The sequence below is a fragment of the Berghia stephanieae genome, chromosome 1 (genome assembly GCF_034508935.2).
Source record: "Berghia stephanieae isolate SIO BIC M18660-M18661 chromosome 1, UCSD_Bste_1.3, whole genome shotgun sequence".
Classification (NCBI taxonomy): Eukaryota; Metazoa; Mollusca; class Gastropoda; order Nudibranchia; family Aeolidiidae; genus Berghia; species Berghia stephanieae.
This window is the reverse complement of record NC_088360.1, coordinates 29,967,100-29,979,795: the sequence shown is the minus strand read 5'-3', so window position 1 is coordinate 29,979,795 and position 12,696 is coordinate 29,967,100. Positions and strand designations below refer to the sequence as shown.

At 32.9% G+C, this 12,696-nt stretch overlaps 1 protein-coding gene across 2 annotated transcripts in view; it reads right to left on the bottom strand.

Annotated features, from left to right (window-relative positions):
* Nucleotides 1-638: 638 nt before the first annotated feature.
* LOC144971470 (metastasis-associated protein MTA3-like) overlaps nucleotides 639-12,696 on the bottom strand; it is a 39,098-nt gene continuing 27,040 nt past the window's right edge. The window contains exons 13-21 of one of the 2 annotated variants that reach the window (XM_078912427.1): nucleotides 12,674-12,696; nucleotides 11,694-11,755; nucleotides 10,919-11,144; nucleotides 9,346-9,519; nucleotides 7,773-7,862; nucleotides 7,042-7,112; nucleotides 6,577-6,701; nucleotides 5,301-5,473; nucleotides 639-3,393 (exon numbers count right to left, since the gene is read on the bottom strand). The exon at nucleotides 12,674-12,696 is cut by the window's right edge and continues 10 nt beyond it. In XM_078912427.1, coding sequence (XP_078768553.1) covers nucleotides 5,317-5,473; nucleotides 6,577-6,701; nucleotides 7,042-7,112; nucleotides 7,773-7,862; nucleotides 9,346-9,519; nucleotides 10,919-11,144; nucleotides 11,694-11,755; nucleotides 12,674-12,696 — 928 coding nt within the window. In that variant the 3' untranslated portion in view covers nucleotides 639-3,393; nucleotides 5,301-5,316. The remainder of the gene's footprint in view (nucleotides 3,394-5,300; nucleotides 5,474-6,576; nucleotides 6,702-7,041; nucleotides 7,113-7,772; nucleotides 7,863-9,345; nucleotides 9,520-10,918; nucleotides 11,145-11,693; nucleotides 11,756-12,673) is intronic. The other variant, XM_078912417.1, reaches the window with a different exon arrangement.

Genomic DNA, 12,696 nt, shown 5'->3' with positions numbered 1-12,696 from the left:
TTAAACACAAACCACCGTTTAATTAGTTTATAGCCCCATTAATTGTCTATAACACCCCCCTCCCCTCCCCTCTCCTCAGCTAAATCCACAGTAGATTCCCAAAGCAACGTTAATATTATTTCACCAAGGCTGTTAAGCTAAGTCAAATTTGGAGCTAATAAGCAATGCCTATTCTCCAACCCTATGTTTAACAAAAGGTCTGGAGAGAGAAAAAAAGCCGAGAAATACGAGAAAAAGAAGAAGAAAAAAAATCTTGGTCAGAGTAAAACGTTATTTTATAAGTTTTCATTGTTTCAATGAGTAGTCAACAACACTGCCATACTCCGGGGAAAAAAAAAAACATTTTAAAGATTTTAGCCAGAAATCTCGTCCCTCAATTATCCATTGATTACAATGATGATCATCTTGTCAAAAACTCTCAAACCCAGAACTTTCTGGAACGACTCTCTTGAAGTCCCAGGTTTGAGATTTTGACGAGATGAGGATAATTTTCATCCAATATTTGAATTTGAAGGACAAAGTTTTCTGGGCAAAATTTTTTTCATATGTTTTTAAATTTGCAAAGTGCACCAGATTACACAAAACACTAATAATACTGCTTGCCGTCCTCTGTTAAAAAAAAAAAAAAAAAAAAAAAATTTTGGCTGGAAAATTTTTTTAATTTAAATATTGATTAATTAACTTTAGACCGGTCTGTCTCCAATCTGTTACAAAAAACATTCCAATACAAAAACCTTCAAGAAAACTTTTTGACAAGTTGGAGTTGGAGTTCATCTTAATCCATTGATACTGATATTGGAAGCATACGTCTTCTGGATAAAAAAATGTTTTGTTTTGCTTTTTTTGTTTTGTCAGTGTAGGCTAGGATAGCAGCAGTATCCTTATCTAACAATCGGACACCTAATGGGAATCCAATCGGACAGACCAGTGACAGTAAAAGAATTGACATCAAAATTTTACTTATTAATTGATCAAAATGGATGGATGACTCCATTTTGTCTCAAGGGTCAACGGTTTTTGATTATGCTAACGACTATCACAGAAAATAGAAAACAAGCTTTAAAACCCAGGTTTAATTTTTGTTATGACCTTATTCATTTTTTTTTTTTAATTAAGAAAAATAATAAGTGAAATTCATAAAACGTTTACTGTTAATCTCTACGATTTGGCCTGAAAAAAGGCGGTCTTGAGTCTTATACTTCAAACTTTTCAATGAAATGATTCTTGAGGTACAGTGGTACAGTGGGGAAGATACAATAAAAAAAAAAAAAGGAATATTTTATCAATGGCTGCCCTTGTTCGTCGACAGTACATTCAAACATAGAACAAATCACAAGGATATTCATCTCAACTTCTCAAGACTTAAAAATTCCCTCACTCCTTCTCCCATCTCACGTATCCATTCATTCTGTTGTTTGCTTGTTTTTTTAGGTGTTTTACAGCATTACAACACTTGAGCTCCTTTCAGCATCAGTCTTATAGAAGATAATAGAACAATCGAAAGATTTAGATCAAGCTAAGAAAAAATAAATATAAAAACAAAGAGGTTAAAGTTCACCAAGGATCAGAAGTAAATCCTTAAAGCTCGTATGAAACCATCTCACAGATTAAAAAATATATCATATCATCTTTCACAAAAAGACAAAAATAATCCATCTGAAAAAGAACTTCAGACATTTGTTTGATTTTTTTTTATTTTTAAGGGTTTTACAGTTCTTGTGACACATTTAGGTCATTTTTCAGTGCCTGTACAAAGTCCAAAGAATTCTAGATTTAAAAGTAAAAGCGTACAAGAAAGGTAAGACAGAAGAGACTGGTTCAAATAAGGAATATATGTACTATATTCCAAGACCACCTAAAAGTCTCATCCAGACACAAGTACAGAATGCCAAACTAAGAGGAAAAGAGTCAAAGGCTTACAAACCATTAATCATATATTCAAAACAAAAAATATATAACAGTGCATAATAAAAAAAATGTCATGTCTCAAAACTATAAATATAAATTTGATTGTTACCCTATGGCCAGGACAATACCAAGAAATCTCATTCCAAGACAAAGACAAAAAGTCAAGTTGGAAAACAGATTTATAGTGGGATAGAAGACAGCAAGTGACCTTGTTGCCCACTATGGGAAGACAAGAAAGAGCCCACCAAGAAATAAAAAACAAAAGATATAGGGGGATAGAAGAAATGGAGAGGTTGAGGACCAGAGAAGAATCGACCAGCCCACAGGGCCAACAACCTGACCATCACCACACTCAATTCTCTTCCACTCCAGAACTTTCTTCCAAATATCAAGGATAGAGTCAAACACATTCCATTCACCCTATATAAGGCACACTCTTTGCACTGTTCAAATCGATTAATATCTCAAACATGCCAATTCTTCACGATAACAAATATATTCACATCAACATCAACAGATTGTGAGGAAATGTCAAATGATCATTTATGATTTACCAAACATTCATTGTAATAGATAAGTCTCAACAATATCAAAATAAAACAAACATGGGAAAATGAGGTGAAAAAAAAAAAAACACAAAAAAAAAAAAGAAAAAAAAAGAAAAAAAAAGAAAGAAAAAGATAAGAAAACCAATTATCCACTGTCGGTTTACAATATGTGTAGTAATGATATTCTATATGTCGATAATGTCATTTACAAGCCGTGAGAGTGATTCAGTAACGATGTAAAATAACACCAATGGGTAGAGAAATGTCAATGTTGTGATTTAAAAATGAAAGGATTAAAAAAAAGTAAATGTCTTTGTACAAAATTACATATTGCTTCATAGCACACAGACTAATAATAATAATAGAATAGCCGACACTGTACAACTCCATGTATCAAATAAATTCATATCCACCAATTTCAATAGGACAAATAAATTTTTTTCAATTTTTATTTTCTTTTACCCTTTATACATCAAGCAGAAATCAACTTACACCCATTTACACCCAGAAAGAAGAGAAAAAAAACCCACACAACCAGCCAGGCAAAAAAAATCAAATAACTTTTGATTATCTTGGTGATAAAAAGTTGTTTTTTTTTAATTTAAAAAAATACAACCAACCAAAAAGTAAAATGACAATGACTGCTGTCAGGAAGTTGTATAGCAAAACGGTTTTTAAGATTTAGAATGGTATTTTTTGTTTTGAATTCATTCCAACCACCCAAAGAAATTAAAAACTTTGAATTGGTAATGATAAGCAGTCAATCAAAAACAAAAACAGGAGGACAACAACAACAACAAAAATGCTGCTTAATCAGAAATAAATTATATATATGAGAAGTAACATATCATTCCAACGCTTTGTTTCCAAGTAGGGAGTTGAGTCCAAGCGCTTAGGTCGGCAAATATCAGGCAAAACTGCTTTACTAGTCAGGAATCTGGAAACAGTAAAAAAGAAGAGAAAATAAAGAGTTGAAAAATATGGTTGACGAAAAAAAAAATTTTTTTTTAATGGGCATAACCAAGGAGACACCTGATACCATTAGTGAGACTACCGTGAAAAAAAAATTTAAACAACATATGAATGGCTTTGGTCGCAAACCATTTCAACTCAGGAAAACCCAAGTAAAGAATGCCCACCGCGGGAGGGGGGGCAGGGGGAGGGTGAAACCACCAACCATATATCTGTCCAATGGACATGAGTGTTTTGTTACCTATTAAAGCATTTTCATCAAATATTTAGGGAAAGGAAGCAAATATTTAGGGAAAGGTTGGCCCAAAATTAGAAAACAACATATTCTTGGAGTTGAGCAATTTGGTACCGAAGCCATTGCTATACATGGGTGACAATGGAAGCCATTGATATACATGGGTGACAATGGAAGCCATTGATATACATGGGTGACAATGGAAGCCATTGATATACATGGGTGACAATGGAAGCCATTGATATACATGGGTGACAATGGAAGCCATTGATATACATGGGTGACAATGGAAGCCATTGATATACATGGGTGACAATGGAAGCCATTGATATACATGGGTGACAATGGAAGCCATTGATATACATGGGTGACAATGGAAGTCATTGATATACATGGGTGACAATGGAAGCTATTGATATACATGGGTGACAATGGAAGCCATTGATATACATGGGTGACAATGGAAGCCATTGATATACATGGGTGACAATGGAAGCCATTGATATACATGGGTGACAATGGAAGCCATTGATATACATGGGTGACAATGGAAGCCATTGATATACATGGGTGACAATGGCTGGAGGAATAAAAAAGCCTGAAACTCACGTAGATAAAAGAGGAAAAGCCTGAAGGATCAGAAGGCAAGGCCTTGACCTTTCCTCTGGTAACAAGACTAAAGTCTGGGTTTCTTGGCAAAGACACTGCCAAGGGTGGACTGCTTTCTCTTGCAGTTATTTATATGTTGTGATGCTTGAGAAGATTCTCACTTATCTTTATGACTAGGAAGGAATACAGGCACTGCCAGCGACGGGATTACTATTGTCATGTGTGGCATTGCTGCTGCTGCTGCTACTACTAGCACTGCCAACATTTCTGATATCCCTGCCAGTACTAACACTTTTAACGGAGCTGCTGTTACTAGTACTAACAATTTTTTTTTCGCTTTTAAGGGTTTTAAGGCGCTTGCAATACATTCAGGTAAAACAGCGCCAGTAAAAAGAAAGAAAATGGGATAGTAAAAAGTTCTAGAATTACAATTAAAGCATCCAAGAAAAGGTAAGACAAAGGAAAATTGGTTCAAATAAAAAACAGATATGGATTCTAAGAGCACACCATCAAAGTACTTAGTTTGAGTGAGATCACCTCAAAGTCTCATCCAGACACAAGCACAGGTTCCCACTAAGAGGAATACACTCAAGAATTCTTGAGCATAAAAATACAAATTTGGTCAAAGTTTAATCCCCTCCAAAAAAAATCTGTCTAATAGTCAGGTCTTCGCATGTGAACACATAAGTCTTTCATCATCATCTCTGAGTTATATCACTACGCTGTTAAAGGCTGTAGATTGTAAAAAAGTAATTTTTAAAAATGAATATAACAGTTTTGAAAAAGACGAAAATACCAAACAGAATGTTTCGAACTCAAAACTCTACTTCAGCCAAAACCATGAGCAATAAATACATTGATACATCAGTTAAGATAAGACAGATGACAGGAAAATATTTAATATATCTTATTATATATCAATATTTTTAATGTTTTCTGCCATCATTTTCAAAGCTGTTATATTCATCTTTGTTCATTAATTTTTCACTGTCGTCTCTGTGGGGAAGCCGTAGATACAACAAAATTACCTTCTTTAACCTTCGACTAGTCCAACACGACCACATCCTGGGGCAGGTTGGTTCCATGGCCGTTGCTGCTGCTGATTGCATTAGAAGGCATGGGTGGTTTTATGTTGAGTTTCTTCCACGGATTACGAGCGAGTCTTTTGAAGTCTGGAATCTGGAGCTGTTTCCGGAGTTTCCTGTTGAAATGAAATCATAAAATGAAAAAAAAAAAATAATGAAAAAACGAATGAGCGAAGGAAAAAAAAATTGCTTTATGATAAAATAGCAATTTGACAAATCAAATTATAACAAGCCTCACTACAAAAACACAGAACCCAAACTAAAACATTCAATAATGAAAATTTTGAAAATGATATTCTATGAGAAGGCAGCTATATTCATACAAAAATATTTTAATATTGTAAAGCAAATAAATAAATTAAATTCCTTTTATTCATCCCCTAGAGGAAATTTGTCTTTAGGGCTTAATCTAACGGAAGACTGGAATAACCCAGACATTAACCGCAGTGCAGCGGTGAGCTTTGGGGCAAGGTGACTTGCTCAAGGCCACATAAGGTTGGTAGTCAAACTCAGTACCCTTCAGGTACTAACCAAAGACCATCCCGCTGAGCCCATTTTGTGTATTATACAATTTCAAGAAAAACCACATTTTAATAATTTCGATTCTTGGTATCAAGAATATACCCCTATAAAGTTGATCAATAGATTGAACCATTCGATATTATAAGTCAGTTTTTTTATTATACCATTAAGGCAACAAATCAAATATAATTCTGAAATCCCAAAGCCCTGATTAGATTTTTTCAATGCCATCCCAAATGTTCATCTATTCAAAAAATTAAGGTTCTTAGTGCTCTTATATAAATGGAAAATCCAACATCCACCAGGTCCAACATTATCTATTTTGGGATTAAATATTTGTTCCCAAAAATAAATCTTTAAGACAATCACATTCACAAATCATTACTATTATCATTCTAAACAACAATTCTCTTTTTATCTCTCTAAATTCTTTTAACTGATTTGAATTGAATCCACTGAGTCAGTTAACTGAATTGATTGATGGAATAATCACACCATATATTTTTTTATCTTCAAAGTTTTTCACTGACATACGAGTTCTTATTTAAATTGATAAGGCCTCACTGATGTAAAAGAAACATTCACACATATGCAAAACATTTTCAACTATAACACTGTTTAAAGCAAGACCACAACTGAATTCAGCGGTCATATGTGCAGGTAGACCAGACAAAATAAACAGGTGAACGTAACTCACCTTGTAGCTCCAGTGGCAACAAAGTAAACATCATCAGGCATATCCATCCAGCTCACCATATGCATTTTCATTCCTCTTGAAGCAAATCGGCTTCGTCCATTCAAACTATTATGATGCACAGGTCTCTGTTTTTAAATGAAGATGATTTTGTACATGAAACTCAAGAAATTTCAATATTTAATTGAATAAAACTTCCTGGAAATTTCAGGATTTAATCAAATAAGAAAACTTTTATCTCAATATAAATGTGTCACAAAATCAATTTCTTTTGTTGTGGTCGCTTACAAAAGTTGTGGATTTAAAAAAAAACATTATATGACCAGAAGTTAAATTCACTACTTTACTACTTCAATTTGAGTATCACAGAAATATTTTAATACTTTTCTTTTCTATAAATTTATAGCTTGTCCAAGCCAAACTTAGTGTTAAAGTGTAAAGAGTTGCAAAATCATCAAAATCTGTTACCATTCCAGGCATTTTAGTATTCCCTCCGGCCTGCCTGACGACACCCATGTTTGGTCTCTTGATCGCTGGACCTACAATAAACATCAAGGAACATTTGGCTACATCAAGATGGGATCAAGAAGAGATCAACTAAAATTGTTCTTAATTAATAAGTGTAAATGTTGCTGCTCAAAGCTCGAAGAAATAAATAATAACGTGAAGTTGAATGTAAGCTTCAATTTAATTACAAAAACAGATTAAATGAACATTTCGAGTTTCCCCTTTATCAACAAAACAGGATGATTGAAACACCACATCTGTGGTGTTTCAATCATCCTGTTTTGTTGATAAAGGGGAAACCCGAAACGTTCATTTAATCTGTTTTTGTAATTAAATTGAAGCTTACATTCAACTTCACGTTATTATTTATTTCTTAATTAATAAACAAATCAGAGTTGCAATTTGTGTATTTAATGATGGGGTGGACAAAAATTGAGAAATAATTTTTTTAATCATTTTTTATTGACACTGGCTTTTGTTTATTCATATGTTTAGGGATCTCCAATTTTCACTTCAACTGTTTAACCAAAAATAAGCTGCTCGTGTTTGAAATTCAGCATAAAAAATACAAATAATTTTTCTGACAGTAGCGTAGCTCATTAATAAATTGGTACCCCTCACAGGTATGTATTTACTAAATAATCTAATGAATTCTTAGCTCAACGAAAAATAAACTTGAGAAAACAATCTACCTGAATCCACGCCATTGGTTTGTTCATATCCACGTTTTTTCATGATTGATGGATGACCTGTGCTAACTTTCACACTTTCTTGTGGAGAATCTATGAATTTAAACAATAAGACAGAGATGATAGATTCATTGTTATGGATGCAATCATAAATTGATAAGAACTTCAAAAGAGGTATTTCCGTAACAGACCTGCCAAATTGAAAACTTCAAATTTAGTCATTTTTATGTCAATTTTTTGTAATTTGACAAGGAAATTCGTAATTTCTGAAATTGTTTAAGAACAACCACAATATTATTATTATTATTATTATTATTATTATTATTATTATTATTATTATTATTATTATTATTATTATTATTATTATAGTAATGTAGTAGTAGTAGTATAGTAGTAGTAGTAGTAGTAGTGTAGTAGTAGTAGTAGTAGTAGTAGTAGTAGTAGTAGTAGGTAGTAGTAGTAGAAGTTGTTTTTATTATTATTATTATTATTATTATTATTATTATTATTATTATTATTATTATTATTATTATTATTATTATTATTATTATTATTATTATTATTTTTATTATTATTTTTATCATTATTATTTAAGTATTACTAAGAATTAAAAATTCGTAATTTTCCCCAAAATTTCGTATTTGGCCATGAAATTTGTCTAAAATTCGTAAAATTACGAAAAATTCGTAAGATTCGGCAGGTATTTCCGTAACCATCCAACAGTTCCAAACAAAAACAAATGGAATATTTGCAATCAGAAAGAGTGCCCTTGGGATAAGCCAACAGAAAATAACATGAATCCATCTTACTTAAAAGCTAAGACAAGGGAATCCAGTTTGGCCCATGTCTCAAAACTGTGTTATTATATCAGGCTATACCAGACTGCAGAAAGTGCTGAGAAAATTTTTGAATGATTTTAAGTATAAAATATTACCTATTCCCACTTTAACGGAATTATGTTATTTCACCTTCATAACACAAACAAATTCAATATTTGGCATTTAAATCACACTGAAATAATACCGGCTAGGGTTACCGGGTCATCTTACTAAAAAAAAAAATTTAAAAAGTGTATGATGTTTTTAAAAATAGAAATTCAATAATTCGTATGATCCTCAGCAAAATGTGTACAAGAGTACAAGGAATAAAAATGTGTAAGAAAACGCATTTTTCTACTTAATGTCAGCAGCTCTGTACAGCATTCGTACGGCTATGTGGTCTTGTGTGGTATGACACTCGCTTTCTGATCGGAAGGTCCTGGGTTCGAGCCTCGCGCTCAGTGCATAGTTGAGTCCTTGGAAAAGGCTCTTTATTCACAGTATCTCACCGTACTCAGGTGTAAACTGAGTACCTGGCCGTTAACAGCGTTGTCTTTGTACGAAAAATTGTAATATCACCAAACAGGCGTCATGTCCCATCCTACATGTTAATTGTTGCTGTTGACCAGGGACCCTTGTAAAGCGCTTTGAGCACATTTAGTGGATATTGCTCTATATAAAGCTCAATTCAATTCAAATAGCTTTGTTTTGTTTTTTTAATGATGATGTGAGCTAGCCCACTCGTCACTTAGTCTTACCATTTTTATGACTGTCCCCAGCCCCCGGGTGTGGTCCCCTGGCCAGAATGGAAGGTTTCTCCTGCTTGATGTCAATTCCCAGACGTGCCACCACAGGATCCAATGTCAGGCCAGATTTGCCAGATTTGGCAGGAAGTTGATACGAGTTGCCATGCTCTGACAAACGCATTTGACCTGCACAAATTTAAAACTTTGTTAATAATTGGGCTATATTTATCAGTACTGATGGTGACAAAAAGTGAAAAAGTAGGAAAATGTCGAACGATTGCCTTTAAGCCCCATATGTACTGCACTAACCCCACTTTTAGAGCAATTGAGATGATAAGACTATCATTGATACTCTCGCTAACTTCTGGAGAGTGGGAAACTGCACCTGTGTGTTCCACCACACATCAATTCTCTCATTGTTAGCACATTGTTTCGAGAAAATGTAATTTTTAAAAGGCGGAAATTTCTCCTCTGGACTCTGGACAAAATCGCGAATTTCCGCGGATCCGAGGAAAACCATCAGCACTGATTTATCTAATTAGTCAAAGTTAACAAATCTCTTTCATGTCAACACATCTGAAGTTAAATCATGACACCAAAATTGATGAAAGATTGACACTAAAAGCTATGACAAGTTACTGGAAAAAAGTCATCAAAGAAATAGAATTAAAAACAAATACAATAAACAGCCATGAAAAAAATTCTGGATATTGGTGGTGCCAACTGGGTCAGATTTGTAAAATTTATCTCTACCATTAATCTATTATTCATTTATTTTGTTTTCTTTTGAGATATTTCTTTTCCAATTTTATAATGTTTTGGCTTTGTAATTCAACCCAATGTTTATGTCATAAAGATTAGAAAGAATTCATGGAAAAGCAATAGAAAGGAAAGCATTCTCAATTACCAACAATAAAAAATATATTTTATACCATGAATTTAGTCTTTTACCATCTGGGAGAAGGTTTTGTCAGATTAAATGTAGAACTAACAAGTATAAATCAACGTTCGTTCCATCAGCAATAAAAATTTTGAATATTTCATATGGTACAGAAAAATCAAGGATTGATTCATTGACTGATTAACTGATTAATTTATTTAATGTTAGATTAACTGACCAATTGATAATGATGATAATTTTTGGTGTCGAATTGCCACAATTGTAACAAATTGAAAACGAAATGAATATGGTTATGTTGTGTGAAAGAAAGAGAGAGAGAGAGAGAGAGAGAGAGAGAGAGAGAGAGAGAGAGAGAGAGAGAGAGAGAGAGAGAAGAGAGAGAGAGAGAGAGAGAGGAGAGAGAGAGAGAGAGAGAGAGAGAGAGAGAGGAGAGAGAGAGAGAGAGAGAGAAAATAAGTAGGAGTGAAATATCTGTTCAATGTTACAGTTAAAGTTATAACAAGTGTAACTAAATGACAAATTGCCATGTTTATGGACAATAAAGATCTATTATTATTATTATTATTATTATTATTATTATTATTATTATTATTATTATTATTATTATTATTATTATTATTATTATTATAAATGTCTGCTTCTCTATTGAAACTAAAACAAGAAGATGAAGAACGGCGAACTCACATTCTTGTTTGATTGTGGAAGTATTGATGGGTGTGAATGGGCATCGTGCTGCATGGCGTGGACGGAGTATGTCACTACACAACCGTCGAGAAATACGAGTAAGTTCCGTGGTAACGAGACAAAAAGCTGCCCTGGTTTTCATCACAGGCCTGGGACTCCCTGGTTGGATGGTCAATCCGTGGGCTGTGGCCAGATGTCTTGCCAAATGGGCTTTCAACTTGAATTCCTGAAATTGATTTGGTCAGGTTATGTTTAAAAATCACTCATTCATGCACCGCTTGCATAAAAGGATAAAAAAGACACATTAAACATTTTTGGAGTATGCCTCACTAAGCATGGAAAATAAATTTCAAACTTTACTGAGAGCTGCTCTTTGTGAGAAGAAAACATTGGTTTAAATTCAGTTCACCTAAAAAGACAAAAAACACCGATACTGTGCTATAAATTGACAGTTCTCCAAGTCATCTTATTTCATTTATTTATTACTTTTGTTAGTTTTCAAAATTTTGCTCACTGGTCAAATATTCTCGATTTAGATTATGACTTCATAATTTATCTCTCAGGAGTCAGTAAAACACACAGTCATGATGAAGAAAATTTACAGTTCCTTATTTCCCATTATTGAAAGATGTTAAAGCAAGATTACTGCAAGTTACAAACATGTCATTGACGAACAGTAATACGCTTCAAAATTGTATAAAACAGTAATATCACATTTAAACTAATAACACGATAAAAACACACACAACTCATTATAATAAAGAAAACAACTGACCTTTCCACATCCAGCAATAGTACACCTTTGCATTCGGATGGAATTCATTTGAGCTACGCGTTCTGGAAGAGAGAAAAATAATGAGATGCTTCAATGATCTTCTTTAAAAGTAAAAGAAAGAAAAAATCTTGTTCATGCTAATACTCTTTTGATATTGTTGATTTGGCTACGCATGTATTATTGTATTCAATGAAACAAAGTCTAGTGGATTGTCAAGCACTCTAGGCTGTCAACTAAAGGCACAATAGAAATATGCTTTTGATCAGTATTATTCATTATTATTATTACTACTACAATTATTATTACTATCATAACTTATTGTCATTATCACTATATTATTATTATTATCATTATTATTACAAATCATTATCATTATTGTCATTATCACGACATTATTATTATTACTATTATCATCATCATCATTATTATTAAATCATAATTATTATCATTTATCATTATATTATTATTATTAATTATATTATTATTATATTATAATTATTATATTATTATATTATCATTATTATTATCCTTATAATTATTATTATTATTATAATTATCATTATAATTATTATTATTATTTATCCGCAGGGTTCGATATTACTTCAGAAAAGTGAGTGGAGCAGGCACTCATGTTGATAATAACAAGAAATGAAGAGAGTAGAAAAGTGGCAGAAGACAACAGAGAATAAAAACTTTGCGGCAATGAGGGTTCGAACCCATGACCCTACTTATACATCAACTCCACCTGGTCCCAAGAGAGACGCTCTGCAATCGATGCCGTCCACCACTTCAAGAGTTGTCGCATCATTAGGGCCATGGGTTCAAAGATTTTTATTCTCTATTGTTTTCTACTCACTTCATTTCTCAATATTATTTGATATTACTCCAACTTGCCCACAATAAATTATAGGTGAAATTGTGGCTTGAGACAAAAATTCCTATCTCACAATTAAAGGGTAAAAAAATATTCTTATCCTTACCGTGTCGTTGATTTGGAGCTGGT